At 44.4% G+C, this 25,704-nt stretch overlaps 1 protein-coding gene across 3 annotated transcripts; it reads right to left on the bottom strand.

Moving 5' to 3' along the window:
* Positions 1-1,365: 1,365 nt before the first annotated feature.
* Positions 1,366-24,932, bottom strand: fxr2 (FMR1 autosomal homolog 2). Of its 3 annotated transcripts, none has more exons than XM_079491395.1 (17): positions 24,122-24,932; positions 20,655-20,707; positions 18,946-19,039; positions 17,960-18,031; positions 16,823-16,971; positions 15,862-15,955; positions 15,023-15,139; positions 14,021-14,191; positions 13,341-13,419; positions 12,880-13,053; positions 11,674-11,762; positions 10,153-10,375; positions 8,823-9,002; positions 6,116-6,319; positions 5,194-5,292; positions 4,696-4,784; positions 1,366-4,345 (listed from the first exon to the last, which is right to left on the bottom strand). In XM_079491395.1, the coding sequence occupies exons 1-17, from the start codon at positions 24,170-24,172 to the stop codon at positions 4,235-4,237; spliced, it is 2,049 nt and encodes a 682-aa protein (XP_079347521.1). In that variant the 5' UTR covers positions 24,173-24,932; the 3' UTR covers positions 1,366-4,234. The 3 variants fall into 3 exon arrangements, with proteins under 3 accessions (XP_079347521.1, XP_079347523.1, XP_079347522.1); XM_079491397.1 differs by having other exon boundaries at positions 12,895-13,053; XM_079491396.1 differs by having other exon boundaries at positions 11,674-11,760; positions 12,887-13,053; positions 24,122-24,931.
* Between the last annotated feature and the right edge of the window lie 772 nt (positions 24,933-25,704).

Below are 25,704 nucleotides of genomic sequence, written 5' to 3'. Positions count from 1 at the left end.
TAAAGCGAGGAGAGAAACAAGAAAGACATTTTCAACTATGAAAAGCTGGGAACTTATTTCACTTTTGATACTTCAGTACCTTTTAACACCAGATAGCCTTCTTAAAGGGCAAGGACAAACTGTTGTGTAGTTACCATCGCTCCCAGGGGAGTATAGGCCATCTACGACTCTCCAACATGGTTTTGGGCTGTCCCCCAGCTGGTTCCCTGTCTCTTCAGCTCCGCCTCAGTGCATGTCCCACCTCTAGGTGTTCTTAGGCCGCTCCCCCTGGGGATTCCAAGTCAGGGCCTGGCGTCAGTGGCATGTGGCGCTGGTTACCAGTTTCCTCAGAGTGCCCTATCCATCCCCACTTGCATCTCAGGCTCTTCTTCTCTACTGATTCTGGTCAGGTAACCCCAAAGGGTGGGCAAGAAATTGAAATTAGAAATTGATCCAAAATTAAATATGCTCCTTCACTGGCTTACATTGTACGGTGAAACAGCTGTCAAGGTAAATCTTTTAGATCGTATACGAACCTATAACTTAAGAACTGGGCAGCAGTCATGGAGCAGTTGCAGGCAATGAGCTCCCATTCTACAGGAAGGTATTATACAGGGAAAAACACAAGTTTCTTTGAATTTTCCACGAGGTATAAGTGCCTCGTCTCCTACGCACCTGTCAGTGTGCTAAAGCCTTGCTTTTTATATCCACAAGGTATAAGTCAAATGAGAATGCTTGATACTGGACAGGTATAAACATTGCGATAAATAAGCATTGAAATTGATTGAAATATTCAAGATGGACTTGACAACTAACTAAAACCAATGGATGCGCGCACACACACAATAGACTCTTAGCACAACTGTAGTCCCAGCCAGGACTCATTTCTTGTTCATTTTCCCATAGCTCCATTTCATTGGCTTAGCAGCAGATTTGAACTGGAAACATGAAGGTGTCTGTATGTATTTAGTTACAATCTGCAGCAGTGTCAGTCGAAGGTATGGGAAAATTCACAGGAACAGGAAATGAGTATGCCACGGAAACGTGAGTTTACAGACGTGCTAGTCTCGTGTAGCCAGACAACTATTCCACTATTGGAAATTGTCTGGTAACGCAAGACTACAGACGTGCTGAACATAAGACTGTGTACAGCTTATAAAATAGTTAGTGTTTAATCAGGCTTCCTGAAAAAATTAAATAGGCCTACTTGATCGTTGCATCCCTAATTAAGTACATGCTGCTATAAGTGTCTCAACAACATATTAGTTATATTAGTCAGAAGTTAATATTGTCATGCCTGCAGTGGTTCAAACATTGCCCCTCATCTCTCTAGGCATTCTTTGTTTTGAAATTCCCCAAGAGCAACAAACGTAATGGCGAAAAATGTATACCAAACAATGAAAAGTCCTTTATTGCCATCAGAACATGAGTGAGAAAACCAGAGACAAATTCTGACAGAGTGAGGAGTTGACTGTACAACTAGCGTCCACACACAGACACTCAGCAGCCACACAAGCAGCCTTTCAACAGGACATGAGGGTAGGGCAGATACATTGGGCAATACAGTACACACACATGCCTAATTTATGCTCTGTTGCATGACGGCGTTCCATGCCGAAAATAGCAGACCTACAAGCTCACATGTTGTGGATGAGACGTGTTGTGAGCTTGTCTACCATGTTCAGCACGGGGCGCTGTTATGCACCCGAGTATGAATGAGGCTATACACAGTGAGGTATAAAGGTAAACAAACTGGTAGGAGATAGGACTCCATTTCTCTCTCTCCCTTACTCACACGCGCACACACACACACACAGACACACACACACACAGAACCAAAGGTACAAATAGCCAAATGTTTTCATACTCTCGACTTAAAAAACAAAAACATACAGTACAGGTGAGCAGAACCGGGTAACAGCATGTGGGTCATCTCACTTCAAACACGCTCCCATTCATCAGTCTCAAAAAAACCTTTGGTCATGTGGACACGCTTATCATGCACAATGTCGGCCCCTACAGTATAACACTTGTATGCCACCTACACTGACCAGGAAAAGGATGGACCATTTCCACTGGTAAACCACCCTCCCCCTGAAAAAAGAAAAACAATATATCTGGGCTATGAGTGGGGTAATTTGTGTCAAGTCACGAATAAATGTTTCTCTCTTTAAAAAGGAAAGAGCTCCTAAGTCAGACATTCAATGTGTACATTAGCAGCAATTCTAGTGAATGAAACAATGGCTTGTCAGTCAGATTAATTAACACCCTTCCTCATGCACAGGGCTGGCACCACCTATTTACTCAGGATCTAATACCATGCAGGTTAGAAAAATAGACCGCAAACTCACAAGACAGAGATCAGAAAAGTTCATTTCCAGAGGAGAGGTTGATTTCACTTCCATTTTTTATTTAATATTTTCTATCATGTGGAAATAACAAAAAAAAAAAAAAAAAAAAGTTGAGAGCGGTAACCAAGACAACAGTAAATACATGAGCCGAGAGCCACTGAGGTTCCACGAGCCCTCCTGTTTGTCAGCCTAATCTGCCAGGTACAAGACAAACCACGTCGCTTCACGTTAAACCCCGGCTGCGGCCATCTTGCTTTGCGGTGTGCAGGCGACCACCTCGTGCGACTGACTCGCAAGTGTGTTTTGTAGCGTTTTCTGTTGTGTGGTTGTGCGCGCGCACGGTCACCCCTTGTTGTGTGAGTGTACCTGCAAGTGTGTGGGTCAGTGTGGGTGTGTTTACAGCTCTCGTCTCGTCTGAAAACTGTGCCGATCCCACGTTCTGCGCACCTCCCCCACCCCACCTCCCGCTCTTCGCGTGTGCCGGTAGCCGTGTGCTGTGGCAGTTTATAAGACGCTGGAAGGTACTGCACACCGTCCCGTCACCTTACTCCTTGCTTGGAAATAGAGGCACAGTATAGCTCTAAATCCATATTTTGAGTGCACAACTCCGTCTGGGTGGCTGTTTTTTGCAGTCTGTCTTGCACAGGAACTGCCCAGGACCCTCTAGCGACGTGAGACAAGGTGGCCAAATGGCAGAGCAACTCTCATGCCCGCATGACCAACAGAGGCCCTCGCCTTGTGATCTGCCTGGACACTTAAGTGACTTCTACCTCCCAGCTTATCTCTGTGGTTGGCTGGTCACCAGACATCTCAACTCTGCACATCCAATCACGCACGCACACACATTCCCCACGCACGCGCTGACCCCCGACGCTGTCCACCTACTCTTACTGAGGACAAGCGCCTTGAATTTCATGTTTGGCACCAGGCAATTTTTTTTCTCCATCTTCTCGCCGGTCACTCACTCCGATCCTGTATCCTCTCTACCACAGTTGCCGCTCAAGCGGTCATTTTACTCCTAACTCCATCCCCTCCCAAATACAAGTGTCTTTTCTCCTCATCTTAAAAAAAAAAAAAAAAAAGAAAGAAAAAAAACACAGAAAAAAAGAAAAACCTCCCTTTTCTTCACTTCCTCGTGAGAACCAAAAACAAACTCAATGTAAAACTCAAGTTTTTTTTTCTTTTTAATTCAAGGCACAATGTCTATCAATAACCCAATCTCTTGACTATACGTCCTTCCATCTGTCTCGTCTCGACTGTCGGTCTGTCTCCACCCTCCCGAGGTTGGGGGGTATGAATGACGTGTCACAGAAGCTATTGGACCGCCCCCGCCTGTATGCCGCCCTCCCTGCGTCGCCTAGTACCGTCGTCTCTCCTCTCCCCACATGTTTAACACTGTTAAGAGACGCTTCGGTTTCGGCCCAGAGCGAGAGAGAGCAAGCGAGCGACCGCAAAGTCCAAAACCAGTGATAAACAACGGAAAACATACAAACGATTAACAAAACAAGACACAAAAAAAAGGGAACAAAAGAACAAAAATAAAGACAACCGTTTCAAAAACAACAAAAACACAAAAGTCTCGTCCTGTTTCTTGTGTTTCAGTATTTCTTTAAAAATCAAGTCATATCCACCAGCTCTTTTTTGGCAAGCTAGTTGTTTTTAATCTTCTTCTTTTAAATAAGCACTAAGTACTGATAGATAGGATAGCATACACCATTACGTGTGTTTTTAAGTAGATGCGTTTGTCGTTTTTTTGTAGTTTTTCTCTCTCGTATGAATTCAGGTATTTTGTCAGGTAATTTTTCACTCATCTGTTTATGGTTTTAAGTTAATGCAAGCAGGGACAGAGTTTGCCATGAAGTCTTGCTCTAGACGTGGGTGTGAGACGGACGGGTGCCGCTCCTTTACGAGACGCCGTTGACCAGGGTCAAGGTCTCGCTGGCCGAGGCCATGCCGTTACTGGGGGAGCGCTTGGAGGGCGTGCGGTCGTCCATCTTACTGCTGCTCCCGTTCTCCTGGGGAGACGAGGAGAGGGGAAACACGGACAGGGGGAGCTTGTTATCGCTGGCCTACTTACGTTTCAGAGCTGGAAAATGGCACCGTTATGCAAAGAGCACAAACATTTTCTACAACATTGAAGCAGTAATTTCACAGAAATGATTCACATCACTTTAACCCTGTAAGTTAGTTGATGGAGGTCCCCTGGGGCTCTATACTTGGTCCAACGCTAGGTTCATTACCATCTAAATATTCAAGAATGTAGTATTGCACCAGGATTTAAAAAAAAACATTACGCATTATATGCTCCGGAGCAGGGGTGGCATGTAGAACATGTAGAACAGTACATGCATGTATCCATGCCTACCTTGGGCTCAGGGCCTGCGTGGTTCTCCTTCTGGGGAAGGTTCTGTCTGCTCTGTGACTCAGGGCGGGAGATGTAGTCTGCCACAGTCACTGAAAACACACACCATTGAAAAATATTAGCCAAGCATTGGAGGGGGATTTATTTTTTTAAATCTACAGTGGTACACATACACACGCTCTGAAAAAACAAAAATGATATCAAAAGTTGCTCAAATAAAATGTTGTATTAGTTCCTGCAAACACAAAAGAGAATAAATAAATATTACACCAGTATGAGGTATCATCCAAAATGTTGTTACTATGGGCACATTGGGCAGGGTTGGGATGACAAAATAGCCTTTGAAAATGTTGCGCAAATGTTGCGGGCGCAGGCGCAGGCGGTATTTAAATACCTGCGGGCGGGAGCAGGCGGTCAAGATAAAACCAGCGGTTAGAGGTTTTTGCCCAACAGCAACGCTATGACAGTTCACTGTGACTGCAAAGACCTGAATGTGCTCACCAGGTTGTCTGTCGCGGCTGGTCGATCCTCCCTCTGGCCGGGTGCCTCGGTTACGGCGACGGCGGCTTCTGTTGCGGCGCTGAGGTCTGCCCTCTTCATCTGACATGAAAAAAAATAAAAAACCCACACAAAATGGAGGGTGAGTGAGTGAATCAGGTGGGTTCGTCACACCCCAGCTTCACAAATACCTCACATGGGATCTCACATGGTCCAAATACAATCTATAAATACCAAGATGAATGCACAGTTAACATATGTATGTCACCAGCTACCAAATGTTTATCACATTTGCTTTTCTGCCTGATTTCATGTATAGGAAGGATGTTCATAGTTCAACATAAGATTTTCGTCCTGTGTAATAATTTAAGTTGGCCAATTAAGCAATATTACACGAGAGGGTGTGGGTTAACGTGATTATTGCCACGACAGGGATGCGGTGAGGAACGAGACGAAGTCGAGTTCCGCAAGCATCACTGAAGTGGCAATAATCACGTTAACCCACACCCTCGAGTGTAATATTGCAATTATACAACAGTTACCCTTAAAACTAAGAAAATCGCTGAAAGAATATATTTTTTTAATGACAGATGTAGTCACTACGACCACAAATGTCCCAAGAAACTAGCTAGCCTAGCCACCGAGTTTGCTAGAGCTCTGGGAGAACAGAGCAGCTGAATTCTTTGTTTTGATTAGGTGGTGAATGGTGCTGGTTTAACCCACGGCTAGAAGGCTGTTTCAACCAATCAGATTGCTTCCTCGAAACGACCTGTGGTATAATAAAACATCAACGTCATCCCTGTAACTGGATTGCAACTGGTGTATCTTTTGAACAACGAGCTACAGGATAAACATGGCAAACCGCCGTTCACAACTGCAGCCTAGGCTGAGACACAAAAAGGCCCATGTGGGGGCTCTGCCGAACCTATTCCGTTCTCGCTGGGGCCGGCCTGGCCGTCCGGGCCGTCCGACTCCCCGCCCGCGGCGTCCATGACGCTGGGCTCCTGGTCGTTGCGGCGGCGGCGTGAGCGTCTGCGGCGGTCTCCTCCGGCCTCGCTGGTGTCGGCATCAGCCTGCTCGCCCTCTCCCTCTAGCAGGGAGTAGGGGTTGCTGTCTGGGTCTCTCAGCACTGCAGAGAATAGAATAGACTATTTGCCATTTCCACAAGTGCATAAGAAATCTTGGAGCGCAGCTCCCAGGGTCAACAATAATAAAAAAAAAAAAGGGACAGATAAGAAAAAACATGCAACATACAATCCTAGAATAAATAAGTGCTTCATAATCTTCCTAAAAACCATGCATAATAATTAAGTTCATCTTTCATATTGACTACCGTCCCTAATGTTCTCGGCTACTAGTCGCACAGTAGCAGGGAAAAAACTTTGAGAAGCGTGTTGTGGGTGGAGAATAAGATGCCCTCCGGCCTGTGGTGTCTCAGGTTGTGCTGCGTGTAGATTGAGTGAAATGATAGAGTGAAATGAAGAGACCAGAACATTGAGACAGAGGCGGCGTGGTGGTGAGTCTGACAAAGACGTGCTGTTGTTTTTACATTGTGAGAAACTTAACAACAATGTCATCATCCGTGAAGACGTAAAAAAAAGGCAATGTTTTCCACAATATCGTGAAAGAAATGCAGTTCTACAAGCTCACAATGTGTGACACTGTTGTATGACACTGTCAAACATCAAATTATAAAATATCGGGGCATCAATTTATGAAAAAGAAAAATAATTTTAGTAGGTAGCCATCTATCGCTTTTGAGGTCTTGCAGGTTTACAAGTAATCCTGCAACCTCATTGCAGCCTTATTATTATGTATGCTTTTCAAAAGAATGGTACTGTAAAGTTATAACAACTGCTAATATAGTTCTGTCACACTAATACTGAGGGCCCTATCTTGTGACACCCTTATCCCTAAACTTATTTGCCATTTTGAAAAACAAAACTAACCGATCTACAGCGACATGTTGTGAGCTTGTAGATCAGCTATTTGAACTATAAGGGGACAAGGGGTAGCGGAAGATATAGCCCATAGTCTCTCTCACGAATGGCAGATTGGACTGCTGCCTGCTGCAAAGCCATTATTAGTTATTTTTGTCTCAATCAGAAATTCCTCAAACTATAAACTCCCTACTCCTTCAGATTCAAAGCACTGGAAGTAAATTCTTCAGAGTTTAGTGCGCTAGAGTCAGAAATACAAGTGAAAGCGTTAAAGAGATATGGCGTAGCCTTCGATGGTAACAATTGATGGCAATCATCCCCAGGATAGCAAAGCAAATGCATTCTGGCTGCTTATTTACCAGGACGCATATCTGTAATTTTGCCAGCTAGGGCACAATTTGGGAGGGATGCATGAATCAAATGAGAATATATTAAATATGCATACTACAAAAACCAAATTCCAATATTATTACTCACTCTACTTTTTATGAAGCAGCCAAACTGTAATAATGTTAAACTGATTTATGACTACACTATTAGGTCAGTATGTATAAATCTATTGCTGAATTATTTATCTCACTGCTATATCATCCAGATACAAAGCAAACTATTAACCCCATAGCATACCTATTCTGGGCAGGCATGTCATTATAGGGAAACATTCTGTGAAAGGTTTAACTGGTTAAAAAAAAGCTTTTGAAAGTATAGAAGTGTTCTTACGAGGTGTTACACCAGCACCTAACTCAAACCTGATTTGATACAACTTTGACAATTTAAGGATCACAGTTAGCAGATTGTGAGAACATGGGTAACCAAGGTATTTTGCCTGTCATCTCTCTTCTCCATCAATACAGCAGACAACAAAATATTCTAAGTCTTTGGTCTGAGATGCTAGGCCATCAAATGCTGGTCTGGGGGCCCATATGGCAAATAAATAATGGACCTTGATGTGAAAAGTTGTTGGGAAAAGAGTTGGAGGTTTCCATCACTAAAGATGAATGGGAAAATATGTGTAAAACACAATGTACGTCCGCCAACTAAAGAATGTAGAGGGAATTCTGTTGGAAGAACCTTTTTTTATAACCTAAAATTAAATCAAAGCAACTGAAAACAGAACAGCCATGCTGGAGACAGTGTGGCCACAAGGAGGCGGGCCACACTTATATATTCTGGAAATACTGGCAGGATATCCATTCCCTATGGAAACAATTCTGTTTTAAGATAACGGTACCTCAGACTTGTTCCTTTTTATTGTTAGGAAATATTCCTGAAGAGATTCTAACACATGACAAATATTTAATCAAGATCCTCTTAGCAACAAGTAAGAACGCGATCACACAACGCTGGTACCAACAGGACCCACCAAAGAAAGATAATTGGATGGACATTACTGAGGAAATATTGGTCATGGAAAAACTAACATTCATACTCTGACTACAAGAGGATACTTTTTTACAAAAAGTGGGATGTCTTCCTCCAGCCCATTGCCAATGTATGAGGAATTCAAATATTGTATTTATAGATTGTGTTAATCGTAATGTATGAAAAATGCAGCACTTACATTTTCCTTTGTATTGTCTTTTGTTTTATGTATGTTTCTGTGTTTTGGACAGGTCTTTTTCCTAAAAGCAAGTGAAAAAAAGAAGAGAAAACCCCTGATCTGAGGGAATATGATGCTGGGTATTTGCCCACCTGAACTGATGGAGTTGGTGGGTCTGGATCCAGGTCCACCACGACCTCTGCCCGTGTTGGTACCACGTCCCCGTCCCCCTCGCCGGGAGCCCCTCTCGTCTCCTCCCACACCGCGGGGCCGTTGGTCTCGCTCAGTGACCTCCTCGGACTCGGAGGCGTTGGACTGCTCGGAGTTTGTGCCTGGAGAAGGAGCAGTGCAAGGGGGAGAGGGGGCTTTTTTGTGAACAACACGTCACGTTTTACGCATCACGAGACAAATAATGAACCACTTTCAACCTGGCATCTTTAATATGGGGCTCTGGGCATCATGTTATTATAGGCAAAACCTTTGACGGTATTGAAACCAGATGATCGGCAGGCTCAGATTTAACTTGTAGATCAGCTGTTTTCTCCATGCAGCGTCACATCATACGACAAAGTATAAAACGGGCAATATGTGGTTAACCACTTAAGTCTATACTTCCTTGAACGGAGTCCCTCAGGGGTCTGTACTTGGGGACCCCCTTTCCCCCCTCTACCCCAAAACTCTTTGCCGATCTTGTAGATGTGCCATTTTCGCAGGGCGTTCTACCATTGTTGCAGAAAGTTTGAACATTATGATGGCCAGAATAAGGATGCTACCTGTACGGTTATGCAAAGAAAGAGGAGATCCACACACCGTCTTAAATTAAAACTTAAAGCTACCAAAATAATTTATTTATAACAGAGGGGACCTTCGTCAGGTACACTGAAGCTTCAGTATACCTGACGAAGGTCCCCTCTGTTATAAATAAATTATTTTGGTAGCTTCAGTATACCTGACGAAGGCCAGTTAGGCCAGTAGGTTATAAATACATTATTTTGGGAGCTTTTAAGACTTTTAAGACTCCCCTTTCTTTTAACCCATTTAGGCCCAACGTCGAAGTTTTAAAAAAAATGTATTCTAAATCCTGACAGTTTTCTGAAATACCCATGTTTCTATATCAGTGATGCTCAATATTTCATGTCAAGGACCGCAAAAATTATATGTAATTGGCCCCCAGCCCACATCTCAAAATATGTTGTTCCAGGAACCCCTCAGAAGCAAAGATTTGCGTTAAGCAGGTTCGCTCTGAAAGAATATCTATTCAAAGATTTGCGCCACATTTTCACGATTTTTCAAAAATAGCAGACCTACAAGTTCATAGCGCGGCACTCTGTGCTGCGCTATGAGCTTGTAGATCTGCTATTTTTCAACAGCTAAAGCATAACATGATGCTTAAAACACCAAAAGTGTGGGGTAGTCATTTTCTTGTGTGCGCGCACCTCTTGAATGATAATGTGATACGCATCATGGGCTCTCATGTCTCACCATATCCGGAGTACTGGGTGTTGGAGGCTCTGCGCCCACGGCCCCGGCCGCCATACGTGCGTGAAGTGTGGAGCGAGTTGTTGCTGCTGTCGTCCGTATTGTAGCCCTTCTCGCGGTCACCAGTGGGCCCCCCGGTCCGGCTGGCTGGGGCGCGGTAACCCACGCCGATCTGACGGAGCTGCTCGTCAATCTGCAGGCGCTCCATTCGTAGCTGCTCCACCTCCTATAAAGACAAGGACAATGACATCTACAACACTTTTTGTATACATGTATGCAATCGCTATTGATAGTTGGTATGAATATAAATAGTGGACAAGGAGCCATAGACAATGAAGAGTTTGTGTAAACACAAACAATACATAAACACAAACATTGAAGACAAAAGTGAGGACGCAAATTGATTGGCCGGAATGAGCTGTATGATAAGCGTGCCCCTCACTTCACACAGGTGTGACTTTTTATTATTTGAATTGTCCAGGCCATTGATGGGCAAAAGCCAGTGTTTCATAGTCTGTCAGCTCACAGCCAGCAGTTGCTAGCATGTGCCATGTGGACATGTTTGTCATGTTGGATGAGATCACAGTACTCTTGAAAAAGCTCAACATTTTCATTCAGGAATGCCATGAGCTCATCTCGTCTTTTTCAGCCAAGTCACAGCCGACAGGAAGGAAGGGTGTCGGAGGATGGACCGGGTCAACACCGGCGTCTAAGGGCTGGGCTAAAGTGCACTGGCAGCAGTTCCTGTGGTCATGGGGCGGATCGCCTCAAACTTTGACAGCTGCCTCCACCAACGACAGCTGCACGTTGCAGGAGGTGGTAGCAGGGGGGCGTGAAGGAGGGACGGGGGTCGGGTGTTATTTTTAGGATGCTTAGGGTCCAGATAGCTGGTAATCTAAACTCCTGCTGCCCCCCCCTCTTTACTATTTATAATAGCCCAGCACGGCTGAGGGCAAAATGAGGCGCCCTCAGCAGGTTTTTTACATGTGGCATTGGGAGCAAAGAGGGAGAGAGAGAGAAACAGGTGACCAGTTTGGATTGACCAGGCACATACATACGCCTGCCTCTATTCTAGTCCATCTAGTATAGGAGTTTGGTCCCCACTCCCTACGACCCCAAAACTACCCTACTTGACCAGAGCCTGATCGATATACCAGTTTGGCCAATATATCAGTCATCGACACCAGCAATAATGCTGTCCCTTTTTTACCTTTTAAGAATTTTAAGTTGTTTTCTGAATTCTTCAAATTGATTCTAAATAGTTTTCACCTAACAAAATATCAGTCAAAATATCGCTGGCTCGATCAGTGCAAAATTCCAAGTTCCAATTAACTACCAGTAATGATTGATGAGAAGAATGATTCGGAGAACTTCAGACTCAAAATAGCTTTAACTGAGGGCAGAAGATAGAAATGCTGTTTGACCAAAGTAACCGAGTGTATAAACCACAAACAGAGTGGAAGGCAGGCAGGTGAGGGTGACACTGCCCTCTAGTGGTGCAAGGGAGACGAAGGACAGACTCACCTGCAGGTAAGCCACGTGGTACTCCAACAGAGCCTGGGCATTGCTGATGTTCTCCTTAGTTCCTACAAACACAAATGGAACCATGCCCTGGAGGTGGTGGTAGAAGAGAGAGAGAGGGATGCAGAGTCAGTCTGTGTTGAGGTATTGGATGAAGGTCCTTACACACACACACGCCCTTCAGCAAATAGAGAGTCAGTCTGTGTTGAGTTATTGGATTAAGGTCCTTACACACACACGCCCTTCAGCAAATAGAGTCAGTCTGTGTTGAGGTATTGGATTAAGGTCCTTACAGACACACGCCCTTCAGCAAATATTTCACATGAAACTATTCAACTGGTGATGCCTCATTAATTCTCTCTACCGCTAGCTGTTAGCATAAATTAAGTTAACCTATGCCATCCGTGTTCACTTTAAGAGAAGGAGTTTGCCTTTCAGTGATGCTTTCAGTTGCAGTGAAAAAATCACACCCGTGTGAACTGAGTGGTGTAAGGTTTTATATAGCATGATCAGCTGTTGTCTGACGTAATGAAATAAGGTAAGGTATTATGTAGCCTGATCAGCTCTGATCTGACGTAATGAAATCACACCTGGATGTGATTTCACAACTGGCTTTTTTTGTGCAGAGAAAATGACCACGGTTGCTACGGTCATCCAGTTCACCCGGGTGTGATTTAATTACGTCAGAAATTATTTTGAACATAGCAACCATGGTCATTTTTTTATGCACACAAAAGCCAGTTGTAGGAGTGGTTTACACCACTCAAAAAACATAACATTACTATATTGCCATGTATGTACCCCTGACACAAACCGCAGTTTAAATTAATAAGAGCTCTTGTGTGCAAGGACCTTTAGTCAGAAACACTTGGCACAGTCCAAGGCACGGGTTTAGAGGGATCACCGATTTGGAAAAAACAAACCCGTGCCACTTTCTCATAGGGAACATTGTAAGTGCAGATATAATTATGACATTATTTAGTGTAGAATAGAATCAAAGAATACGCCATCAACAGAAACTTGATCTCAGTTGGAGAGCCAAAAATAATTGACAAACATTATGTAATGGCAATGGAAACACTGGGTGATTTTAGGCAGACAGACGAGGCAGCAGAAAGGTGGAAACAACACATTGGACATTAACGCCCAGAAAAGTAGAATAAGGAGGGTCGCTTTTTTTGTTTTAGGTTGGAAGACCAGGCGAGCGGTCATTCACCTCTTTGTCTTTGCTGCTGGAAATGTCGTCTCGGTCAGCCGCCTGCCTGGCGGCTACGTCCTCCCTAGGATTCTTTTTGTCGTTGTCGCCCTCAATTCGAACACGAACCACTCCAGACTTGTCCACAATCTCCTGAATGACTTTACCATTCTTGCCGATGACTTTGCCTGTGTGCATGCGTGTGTGAAAGAGAGAAAGCAAACAAACGAGGCACATTGAAAAAAAAGAAAGGAATCATTAGGGGCTGGGTATGGAGGCATATAAATGAATGCAATTTACACACAGAAAAGAGACAACATATAGCATTGCTGGTGCTGCACATCAAAAGATGTTTGGTGCATGAAACCCGCACGCAACAAGGTATAACTGTTCAGTTACAGGTCTGCAACATCCGAGATGATGTTGCAGTTGGCGAAATGAGCTCCCTCAGGCGTATTCGACATTGTGCACTCACCTACGAGGTTCCTGGGTACCTGGAAGTAGTCTTCTTTGAACTCAAGGTACACTCGAGCCTGCCTCACTGCCTCTGGGGTCTGTGGGACAGCAGAAAACAAACAACATATAGCAAGACATTGACTGACTCACATGCCACGCAAACTTGTTTTATATACACAGTTTTAAAAGCTCCCTCACCCATACACAAAAGTCCTCTATGGCGTACGGCTACAAATTTGGGCAAGGTTTCAGCCTGATCAAAGCCCACATTAGAATATTAAAGTTACAGTACATATTTAAAAGAAAAGTGTTAAAAAAAAAAAAGGGAGAAAGTTTGTACGTGCATTTAAAAAGGTTTAGCGCTGATTGGTCGAGGTTATTAGCTCCAGACACGCATCCACCCCGTCTTAAGACGACTAGCCTGTTGCAGAGCCACAAACATCTATAATATGGGTCCACTAGGAGCACCATTTTTTTGCTTTCCTTCAGAAACCTGAATTTGAAATGTGCTTAGGAAATAAGGCAATAAGAATGCACAGTCGAGCTGTGTTTCAGCTCAAGTAGTTTGCTTTGGTGTTTTCAGAACTCTGAGGCCAGATTTGCACACAGGGTGACATGCATGCATAAACGAACAAAAACAAACCCAGACATTCTCATTACAATAGTTTTGCATATAATAAATGTTTCGACTTGACAGACCTCTCCGTAGATCCTGAAGGTGCAGCTCTCCTCCTCCAGTTCAATGGCGGTTACGCCGAGCACCTTTCTGGCCTGCTGGATGTTGGCGCCGTGAGAGCCGATGGCGAGGCCCATCAGGTCCTCCCTCACCCGAACCTCCTCCTGGTACGCTGATGCCAGCTGCTTACTCGTCTGAGGAGAGGACGGAGGGGAGGTTATTTTGTGTTCAGAATGTGCGAGCGAGCTCGGTTGCACGTAAAAGAGCGACAAAACCATAGCCTGATCTTTCTAATAGTTTGTGTTCCAGTTCCAGTTAAAAACTACAGCAGGGTAAAAACATGGTAGGCTGCGTAATACAGACAGACCTTATAGTACATACACCGTCACGGTGTGCCCTCATTGTTGTAGCAACACTTCAACAATGAGGGTAATACATTTAGTCGAGTACACTACTCTAGGTCTCACTCATGGCTCTGGGCATACATATCCGACAACCATTATTAGTTTTATTAGTGGCAGCGGCGTTGTCTAAAAATAACTTAAAAATCAGCCTGCGGTTTCACGCATCTTGAACCGCTTTCAACATGGTGCTCCTATTCTGCACATATGATTATAGGCTAAACGTTTCACACACACACTGATTAAAGTAAATAGACTTAACAGAGGCAGTAGAAGGTTGAATTGTGTCATTAAAGGACATTTAGAAAAAGACGACATCAAATGTCAACATTTGATGACACTGATCCATATTAATTTAATTATAACACTTTTAAGTCATATAATCCAGCAATAGATGGGACATCATCCACATGATTGCATACTCCTACTGCTGTTACTGCTATGAAACCTGTATTTCCTCCTGGGGATTAATACATGTTCATTTTATCTTCTTATAAATAGCACTTATACCATGTACTGAATGAGAATGCAGGTGCTTTTAATCATGTAAATGTAAAGGTCAAGGTGAGCGTTCTCCCGGTCATGTTTTGACTGTATGCATGTGTTTAGACAGGATGCGTCTACCTCCAGATGTTTGGTGGCCTCTTCGTTGCGGGACATGAGCATGAGCTTGGTACGGATGCTGCGGAAATGCATGTCACTCAGGAGCGAAGCACGCTTTACTGTGGTTTCATTCGTAGACTGTACGGATGAGAGGGGGGGACAAGAGAGAGGCAGATAGAGAGACAATTCCATGTTACTCCAGTAGTCTTGGAGCATTAAAAATCAATGTTTGAACATGAAACGAGAACAAAGACTCTACTACTTGATGTCATCCATAAACATTCCAGAGCTGCTCCACTGACAGAATAACCTTGTGGACTGAAAATCTCTCAGACAGCCACTTAAAATTGCATTCCTGCTGTAATAAAACAGTTGAGAAACACATTCTGTCATCATAATATCATGTGTTAATGGGTACGGTTTAAGTAGCGTTGTATACAGTTGCTGTCGGACGTTAACCTTGCATGTCAAAACCGTCACTTCTCAGGAAATGGGAAAAAATAATTCCAATGGATGTACTTTGTTATTCACAAGCTCTTGTTGGTTACACAAACATATTTGCAAAACTGACTGCCACAGACAACCAGGCATCCCTATTTTGGGCATGACATTATTAGCAGATCTTATATGCCATTGTCACATGACAAAATGGACCATTCAATTATGACAAAACATAAAGAGATGAAAAATGGACACACAAGGTTAAGGTTTCTGCCTGACAGCAAACTAAAACATAGGTATGATGATTATGGCCACTGTTCATTCTTTTGTTGACAATGAAGCAAAAAAAGTGGTGTTTGATGACATCACAGACTAGAGTTCTTGTCATTTATGCACTTGCTTTGGCAAAGAGTACTTACCAGCACAATGAGTTCGTGCGACTGGGCACTGAAGAAGATACAGTTGGCTCCGATGGCTTTTCTGAAGTCTTTGTGAATGTTGTCGTTTGCACAGCTGTAGATGACAAAACAATCCACAGGACATAGTCTTGTTATTCATGCGACAGCTTTTGGGTCATCACTACATCACCGCTGCACGCTGTGACCGATAACAGAGTTGGACGCCAACGGCTACCGCATTCAGCCATTGGGAAGTATTAGTAATAGTCCAGTTAAAACCCATCAGAACTGGTCCGGCCTGACAGTGTGTCATGGGTTCAAATCCCTTATCCAGACGGACCTTTGCTGAATCACTCCCCTCATCTCTCTCCCCATTTCCTGTCTATATATATATATATACACACATATATATACTGTCAATAAACAGAAAAGGCCAATATCTAAACAATATCTAAAAAAAGGGAGGGGGGGGGGAAGTCACACCCGTGTGAAGTGCATGTACATCATACATTTACGTAATGTTTGTGTTTACGCAAACACTCCAAAATGGCCTTCCATTTTCAATGGCATTCAATATTTATGTTAGGACAATGTGTTTACACACACCCTCAAAGCTGGACATAGGAGGGGCTAGTGCCCCTCAAAAAACATCAGAACTGACACTAGTCTCACGTAGTTAGACATATCAGAGATCTCCACTCCACAAATGTGTAATGACATGTAAATTCAATCTAGAGGCTTAGACTGGGTGGAAACAATTCAGAAATGTTAAAAAACAAAACGGGACGGTGTCATTATTGGTCTTCAAAGCAGTGGGAGGTATGTCGCGTTCTCCACTGTTCTAGCCCATACATTGAATATAGATGTTGCGACGCATTGTGAGCTTGTAGATCTGTCATTTGGTGTCGAGGGAGAGAGACCCCGAGACTCTAAGGTATAAGCGGTTAAAGTTTGAATATGTGGGAGAGCAGAAGGGACTTACATGTCCCTCAGGTCTTCTGGGACAGCGATGGGGACCTTGTGGAAGGAGTTCCGGGAGGAAGGGCTGTTGGGGTTGAGTGGCCGGATGCGTTCCGCCGTGACGATCTCGTTGTATGTGGCGTCGCATGCGGCATATTCAATAACGTAGAACTGAAAAAAGATGATATCGTCATTAGGACAGGAATCCCAGGGGGATGTGGGAACAAATGGCGTGTCAACAGTAAACCGAGATGACTAATGCATACTTTATAGTATACTTTGTTGTACAACAGTGTTGATCTGCTATTTTCGGTCCACAACACCGTCGTACAACGAAGTATAAATCAGGCTTATATGGCAGGTCTGCTTGACAGTTTACAACCTTGATGTGAAATATTGACTAAAGGACTGGATATTAATGTGCGATAGCAATATAACCTGCTGCCCCCGATGTCTTGCCAAGAAGATAAACACCTGTACATGGCATTAAAGATTCATCAGGTGTCCTGTCCAAAGTTGCTCAGAAATGCCACTTCCGTTTTAAATGTTCAATCCACAGCCCTATTCATCTGATTAATGAAACAATAATCCTTCAAGGGGGGGGGGGGGGGGGGGATAGAGAGATAGAGGAGAAAATGAGAGCAGAAATACTGAAAAGAGAGGGAAGATGGAGACAAACATGTTGACAAAGAGAAAGGGTGAGGGAGATGAGGGAGAGCGAGTCAAGACGATGCACTCTGTGCTCCAAGAGTAGAATTGGAGCCATCAGTCAACACTAGACATTCCTGCAGGCTGTTATCACGCAGCTCTCCAAATAACAGCACCAGCAGTTCCCCTGACACTATAGCACTGCAGGAACGGCTAATGCCACCCCCCCACCACCTCCCCCTCCCCAACACACATCCCACTGACCCACTACTCAACCGGCAGTCCACACTGGGGGCATGGCAGAAAGCCCTGCATCAAAATGCAAGCCAAAAATGCTCTGGTGTTTACAACCAAGCGGGGAGAATATAAAGATATCATTTGAGCCAGGTATGACGGTAGGCCAAACTGATGGTGCTGGTCAGTCTTACCACACGTCTGCTTTGAAGCTACACATGCCATACCATTGTCTCGGACCTGCAATTCACCAACATTATTCCTCAAGTGAACTCACCTCTCCCTTCATCATTCTGACACGGGCCAACCACCAGCCACATGGCTCCTGTTCGTTGGCTCTGGAGTATACCTGCATGGAGAGACAGCCATGGAAGAGAATGGTGAGGCTATGTGCGTCCAGAAAACTGCTCGGTTTGTGCGGACAAACCATTAGTAGAGCAGAACAGAGAAAACACCTGCTTGGGGTTCCTGGGATGTAAAAAACAATGCATAGATTGGTTAACAATCTGTTTAATTAACTCATCATCCAAAAGCAATTCTGACAGTTTGTCAGCTGTGACAAGTAAAGGCCGTTTCAGACGGGGCCGAGTGACGCATGGATCAGCAACGTGTCTGCACATGAGGGACGCGTAGCGTAAAAGAAAAAAGAAAAGCTCACCACAATCCAGTTCTAGTCACCTGCACAAACGAGCATGCACGCGACAATTTCACAGGACCACACTTGCTTGCGCCAACGGCCCTCAACTTCTCAGCACGTCCAAAATAATTGCCCGCCTCTAAATAATAAACGAATTACCAAGGCGCGTCAGTCTCTTCCCATCTGAAACGGTGTTAAGGCTGGACAAATGTATGACTCTTTTCCACCAACAGAGATCCATAAATATCATCTGCAGGGGTGAAAATAGCTCTCAGAACTGTGAGTTGGAGTGACAATTAAATCAAGATTGTACCGCTGTTTCAAGAACATAATCATGTCTAATTATGTGTCAAAACGAGAGCTGCTGTTAAACCTTTGTCAAGGCATTTAGTTGCTGCACTTGCAGAGGTTAGGATTATTAGGCATGCTGTCTGTAAGGCTGGCTGGCGGGGTGCACGCGCGTGCGTGTGCGCGCAGTGATGGAGACTGGACGCATCACAAAAGACATGACCTCCGTTAATGCTCCGAAATATTAGTCAAATAAATCTCAATGCCGAGTGAGTTTACAATTTTACAGCCGTTGCACATGTAATAAGTGAGGTGGGCTGGGCAGCGATATGAATTACCTCCACTTCCTCTCCCTCGCCGATGTCCTTGTGGTAGTCTGCTGGGGGAGGCAGCCGGACATCACTGAAAGGCAGCTGTCTCTCTGGCTGCCAGCTTTTAGGGGTGTTGGTGGAGAGATGAAAGACACACATAGAAAGAGTCAGACTACAAAGAAAACAAACATAACAGACCTCAAAACGTCATAATTAAAATCGGTTCATTGGCTTTGACAGTTCATTGGGCTTTCACTTTTCAGCATTGCTGGACTGTATGGCCACTGTCAGATTACATAAAACACTCGGTGAGAACCCAAGAGAATTCTAGAGCGTTTGGAGTTTGCCGTCTGACATTCAAAAGCAGCGTGGGGTATAAATAAGGCTTCCGTGACCAAATGAACATCCATCATCTTCAGAGCTAGGTTGAGGTGATTCATCTGACATCTACATTGATGACTCCATGATGAACTCTCCTCAAGCTGAGACGTTTACCTACACTCGATGCCCAAGAACTGCCAACATCGGCCGTTTAACACATTAGTTGCTTATGGTGGAATATTCCGTCATATAAAATCCAACCTTGAGCTGCTTCCGATGGAATTCTCCGTCATTAAAGCTTTTAACGATATAAAACGGGATCTCTGTAATCCATTTCATTTCTTTTTTTGCTTGGCCATGCCTTCTTCAGCGATCCTAGATGCGACACGGGTTGTGCAGTCGACGAACTGTGATTGGCCAGTCGCTGTGATTGACAGCCTAAACCTAACCCTAAGCTTAACCTCAAGAAAACTATACCTAACCCTAACCTCAGTAAACGTAACGCGTGGTTATAAACACAACCCGTGTAGGAATTAGTATGTAGCATCCTAGACATGTTTCGTGCATGCGCACTGCCATTCACTTCCTTGTTTACGGCCCGCCTAAAATGTCTCATCTCTAAATCTACGTTGCTCTCCATGGTTTTGATCGTAACGACAATGTTCAGTCCTCATTACTGACTTAATCAAGCATCTCATTTGGGATATTAATGTTTCTAAAGAGACAGGCTTTAGTTTAGACATACTATTGGTCAGACTGTCATTAATCCCAGTGCGAAGTAGTAATGGAAGAATTCACCTCCCGGTTTTGGGAGGAAATGGAAGGAGAGGGCTTTTCAGAGTAAAATCTGCCCATCTGCTTGGCACTCTAGCGCCTTTATTCTGAAAAATTCTCCGGTAGTAAGACAGTTAAAAGGGGGGCATCATTCATTCATGCAGTATCTTACACAAATGGCTACTTCCACATCTCCATGTGGTCAGGCACAGAGAGGGGGGAGGTGGAATAGAAGAACCATCCCGAGAATGGCGGGGGCCACTGTCCTGCCCCCCCGCCCAGCATGCATACCTCGGGGGACTATTTTTAGGGACAACCAGGCTGAGCCAAGTAGATAAAGCGGAACAGGGGTTGCTATCATGGTGTGTGTGTGTGTGGGGGGGGGGGGGTACACTAGTAGGACAGGAGATGGGGTAGGGGCAAAATAGGAGGTAAAAACCTGTTAAGAGAGTTGTGTCGACAGCTGTGCGACACGCACAGGTGCTAAAAGAGGGGGATTTCTTTGGCTGTTGAGGACGAGACCGGGCTAACATAGGAGACATGAGGACTCAATGCAACGCCCAATAACTAGGGGTTAAGCTGCTTATGGTTAGCGAGCATACCACCGATTGATTTGATGACCTTTTGAAAAGTAAACTTACTTGTTTTCAAATACTATCGTGAGGGAGTCTTCGTGCACATCCTTGATATAGCCCTGAAACGAGACGAGAGCAATGTTAAGCCAACAAATAGACAAATTTGAACAATACTATATGACAGCAATGAGGTACAGGAAAGGAAGCCTCAACATTAATTTACAGCCCGCTGCCTTGGATAGCTCCAGTTATTATCAAAACAATCGGCTTGTGAGCTGCACTACACTGTCTGACACTTCCATTGCTGCTGGAAAAAAAAGCATCTAGGGCAATTTCCAAAGCCATCACGTCACTGACACTTTTTTCTCTGGCTGTTAGTGACGAGGAAGTGCTCAGACTCCTCCCGACAGCACTGGAAAATAAATCACACTCATTTAACAAGAGTAAAATGTATGAGCTTAATGTGTGGTCGGTGGCAGAGCTGTTACGTGCGAGTGATGTGTATATGAGGCCATGTGCATCAAGCCACAAACGAAAGGGAGAGCTCACTTGGCCTATATATATATATATATATATATATAAATAAATGAAGACATGTATTATACATGATGCGACAACTTTTTTGATGCGACAACTTTTACCAAAGAGTGAGAGATCCTCTAAATTGGTCCTGTGTCCATTAGGGCACTCCACAAATCATACTGTGCTATAAACTTCCAACAACGCCCACAGTAATGAATGGTGGGGGTTCTGAAGTAGAGGTAGTGGGGGGCATGCAGAGTGATGCTGCCTTATATGGGACATTGGGAGAGGTCAGGCAGTCGGGTGCAAGTGCAAGAGTGAGCACTGTATCTGTGAGAATTTTATTTACTTGAAAGGGAGAGTTTGTTTTTTTTGGTGGAAAGCTGACTAGGGTTTCGGCCAGGTGCAGGGAGTGTAATCTACATTTACAAATGTCACAGCAATGGGATTTCCACATATAACAACCCAGAAGAACTCAAAGTTGTATTATCCGAGAACAGCTCCACTCCTGTTCTATGAATGGCCATCTTGGGGACGTCAAAAGGAAAATTGACTATGGGACTGTCAGTCAAGCTGGAGGGTTTTCAGACAGCCAGCGGAAAAGAACCACAGAGAGGCGGCTCAACAGAAAACACACGAGCATCCTCCGCTGGTTTCCAGAGCTTGCGTAAGGACACAGTCGGGTGTGTGGGTTACGTCAGGGAAGGGATCGCTTCAGTGTAGTACTACCATGTCAAAGGGCAGGAAAACCATCCTTTGGGCCTGTGATTGGTGTGGGGGCAGGAAAGTAGAGTGGCCACTGTCGGACTACTAATGATGCCAGTATCCGACGCCCTGTGTGGCCACATACAGGGTCCATGTGGAGAATAGATCATAAGAAAAAGAAACCCACTCCAATGCAATTTGACACTTTCCAACCCAACACCTCCACTATGTGATGTGTGTATTATATTAGTTTATACATGTGGAGATCACCTCCATCAAGTTTGCTACTGTATGCGCGAACAGCATACAGTACTACACTTACAAGGGCAAGTAAATGAAGATTCTAAGCAAATAGTGCTCACAATTACTGCAATCCAAAAACCCTCAACTGAATCCTCATCTAGCCTCTCTTCAGCTTGCTTGCTTGTATGTGTAGTGTACTGCTGCCAAAGGGCAGGCTATAAACAGGGCTGGGGCGCCATTTTCCTGACAGGTGCATAATCACTCACACAGGTTCATAATGACCATGTTGACTCATAAATAAATTTCAATGCCCTCTCTGACTGATTTGCTATGATGTAAAAACAAATTAGCTGGGTAAAAAAGCACCTCTCTGAAATACAATTCCACCTACACAAAACTCACAATAGGTTAAACAATACTTTATAATTTGGCATTTATAATGCCACCAACGGTTAGATTCCATATATAAAAAAGGGAGATATGAGATAACTTGACCACATGTCGTGAAACCTAGTGTCCCTATACTGGCAGCAAACTCAGGGAGCTTGTAGACTATTTTTGACTAAGACATTTGGTGTTGAGGGAAAGCAGTAGAATACATACAGTTACCAGTCAATGAAGTAGGTATAAGGGCAGATTCATACTCCTATTTTACCGCTGTTTCAGCGCTGTAGTGCCGAAATGATTTCGGCTCGTCAGAAATTTTCAGCAGCACCGAAGAGCCGACTTTAGGACGGTACCCGCCCCCCCCGAACCTCAAATTACGTCACATTGTAGGCTCTACAGAGCCGAACCGACTTTTATTCGGCTCTAAAATAGGAGTATGAATCGACCCTTAGGCTGCTTATGTGATTAAGTAAAAAGGGTTTAATGGAAAGTGACCATTCATGCCAGACCCTGACTGTCACACAGTTAAACAGAACGACAGGTGAGGCGGCATGTGGGGAGTAAATATAGGCTCATCTCTAAACCGCCATGTGCTCGGAGCAGGGAGTCAGTTGACCTAATGCAGGCCCGAGGAGGACAGGAAAGTGACAAATAGCATAGCATGACAAGCAAAGTAAAGGTGTTTTTGGATCAAGGGAGGTGATACTGCAAAAGTTAAGAGGCAGGATAAAAGCTGATAAACTATGAGGAGGATGCTACCCTGACTGGCAACGTTTGCAGTTGCTGAGGCTCACTGTCCTCAGGACACCTGCTCTGTTATGTCCCATTTGGTTTAAGATTTAATCTGTTGTTCTACATGCCCAAAAGTCAAACAGTGGCAACCATTTCCAAGAAGTGGTAGAAGAGAAAAACAACCACCCAGTGCCTTTTAATATAATAAATGAGGAGCATTGCAAGTGAGGAAGAGCCATGTCATCATTACTAGATTGAAAAACAAGCACGGAGACAGCAATGATGACTGCAATACCACGTGACTCAATATGAAACTGGACTACTTTCCCTAGAAGACAATAAAGAACTGAAAGCTACACACATACACAAGTACCCAGCGTATCTTTCCCATAGCACCCCTAACGACATTTGATACACAGAACTGAGCACTCTGGCAAAAAAAATAATGGGCCAATCTTTATTAAACACACTGTAGCATGGTTGCTTTAGATGTTGCATCCTGTCACACTTTGCATGCAAGATCTGGACAACTATGATTAGCGAGCTAGCTATTGTTTTAAAAGCTTACATCACACACTCGCAAACCAAGCAAGCAAAAACCCTGAATAATGATGCCTGCCATTCCAAATCTACGAAAATCTGTTTTCCTTGGAGGAGTTGGTGGTGGTGGAGGATAATTACACTGACATTCTGAAAACGTTCAAATATAGGCCATGCATGATGACAAGTGGAGCTAGCTTGAAAGCTATCATGAGCTATCATGAGCTAGCAACCCACCCCACAATGGCCAAGCAAGCCCATCCTGGTTAGTTTGGATCGGCCCTACGCTAACATTAGCCAAGTGGACGCTAAATCCTTAACTAGTCTGCCTTGGTTGAAACTTTGAGCAGCTCTGCGGCCACTCAGCGGGGGGATTCCTGGTCTTTCAGCCACTCTGTGTGTACCTTGTAGAAGGCCCCGTTGGAGCCGCGAACCTCCACGGCCAGCCCGTCCATGGCTGTCGGCAACTCCCCGCGGCTGAGCGTGTCTGAAGCCGCTACGACTGCGATCGGTTCCGGTGACACCCCCAGCTTCACCGGCCCGTCGCCGCCGCTCTCCGGTCGCTTGTGGATTTCCAGTGTTCCGGGTGGCGGGGGAGACAGCCAGACGGAGGGAGAGAGAGAGAGAGGAGGGGAGAGGGAGGGAGAGAGAGGGGGCAGAGAGGTGAAGGGGTTGGGGAGAGAGATGGGTGTGATGATGGTGTGATGATGAACCGATAGCGAGGCAGAACGTTGTCACCGACGGCCGGGTCGCCGAGAAAAGCCTGCGTTAGTGGTGCGTGTCTCCGGGGTTTTACTGGGTCGTGAAGCTTCGACGAGGAGGAGGAGAGGGAGGCGAAGCGAGCTAACGATGCTACGACGGAGGGATAACGAGAGGCTATCAACACCTTGTGACTCCGTCAGTGTGCGGAGAGGAGATGCTAACCTAGCTGGCTAATAGAAAGGTAGCTGGTTGCGTTTGGTAAACAGGCGCAGTCGCTGGAAAATTGCAACAACAACAAAAAGTCGCCGCTGGGGGATCGGTTCTTCTTTTGTCCGTTATGCTATTTGCGGCAGAGCGTCCTCCCGTGGGGGGAAAAAAACCCTGTTTGTGGTGCACTATTGCCCCGGCAACTCCTTACTCCAGCCGCCCGTCCCCTCAAACGCACGCCGATAGAGTGAATCAGAGAGGTACTGAATGACCTGGGAGACCCCACCCCTCAACAGCACAACACCCGCCCAACCTCAAACGTGGACATGTTATTGGTCCGTAGTTTCGACAGTCAATTGCAGCATCCATTAATTGGTTTAATAAATAAGGGCCGGCCTATACATTTGACCAATGGAACAACCGTAATCCCATTTTGACTTAATCTATTGGTTTTATTTGCTGACTGTTATCCTCTCTCAGATTAAATGCCTCCCATGTCCAATTTTGCGCACTCATTGATGAGTGAGAACCAGTGTGAAAAACTACTCTGCATGTTTTACATTATGTCATAGAAATTATTACATAACATCTCATGCATTACTACTACTAATAAAGAAATGCACCAACAAATAATTTTCACAAAATTGCATCTCACAGTGGAATTTCACAGTAGGCTGTGAGGCATAATTTTTGGGTTTGCTCATTTCAGTTTTAGTGATTGTTTACAAAAAGTTAGTGGTTTTATGTTTATTGCAATACTATTTGTCAGTCCAGAATTACAATACAAACAACATTTGGTGAAGGCAATTTACTCTCAATCATATAGAGTAGACATTCTTGTCTCAATAAACATAATATGCGCTAAATTCCAAAGCCTCCTTTTTACTATAATTATGTTACAATACATTTGACCAAATTATAACTAGTCTATTGGTGATTGTAACAGTAACAACTGAAACAGTTTTTGTATTTTTTCTTAATTTTTTAAGGTTTTCTGAGCTCAATTGCACCCAAAAAACTTTAACATTCAGTAGATTTTCTGTGGTCTGGGGTTTTCTGCTCAAACAAGTGCTCTGAT

The sequence above is a fragment of the Electrona antarctica genome (assembly GCF_951216825.1).
Source record: "Electrona antarctica genome assembly, chromosome: 21".
NCBI lineage: Eukaryota > Metazoa > Chordata > Actinopteri > Myctophiformes > Myctophidae > Electrona > Electrona antarctica.
The sequence above is the reverse complement of the archived record's forward strand: the minus strand, read 5'-3'. Positions and strand labels throughout refer to the sequence as shown.

What these genes read in the sequence shown, in the direction of transcription:
- fxr2 (XM_079491395.1), bottom strand. Translation starts at nt 24,172, where the DNA reads ATGGACGGGCTGGCCGTGGAGGTTCGCGGCTCCAACGGGGCCTTCTAC. An exon ending in ACGATAGTATTTGAAAACAA is followed by an intron (nt 19,040 to 20,654) that starts GTAAGTTTACTT and finishes CACCCCTAAAAG; the next exon opens with CTGGCAGCCAGAGAGACAGC. An exon ending in ACGCAGGCCCTGAGCCCAAG is followed by an intron (nt 4,346 to 4,695) that starts GTAGGCATGGAT and finishes TCGTCTCCCCAG; the next exon opens with GAGAACGGGAGCAGCAGTAA.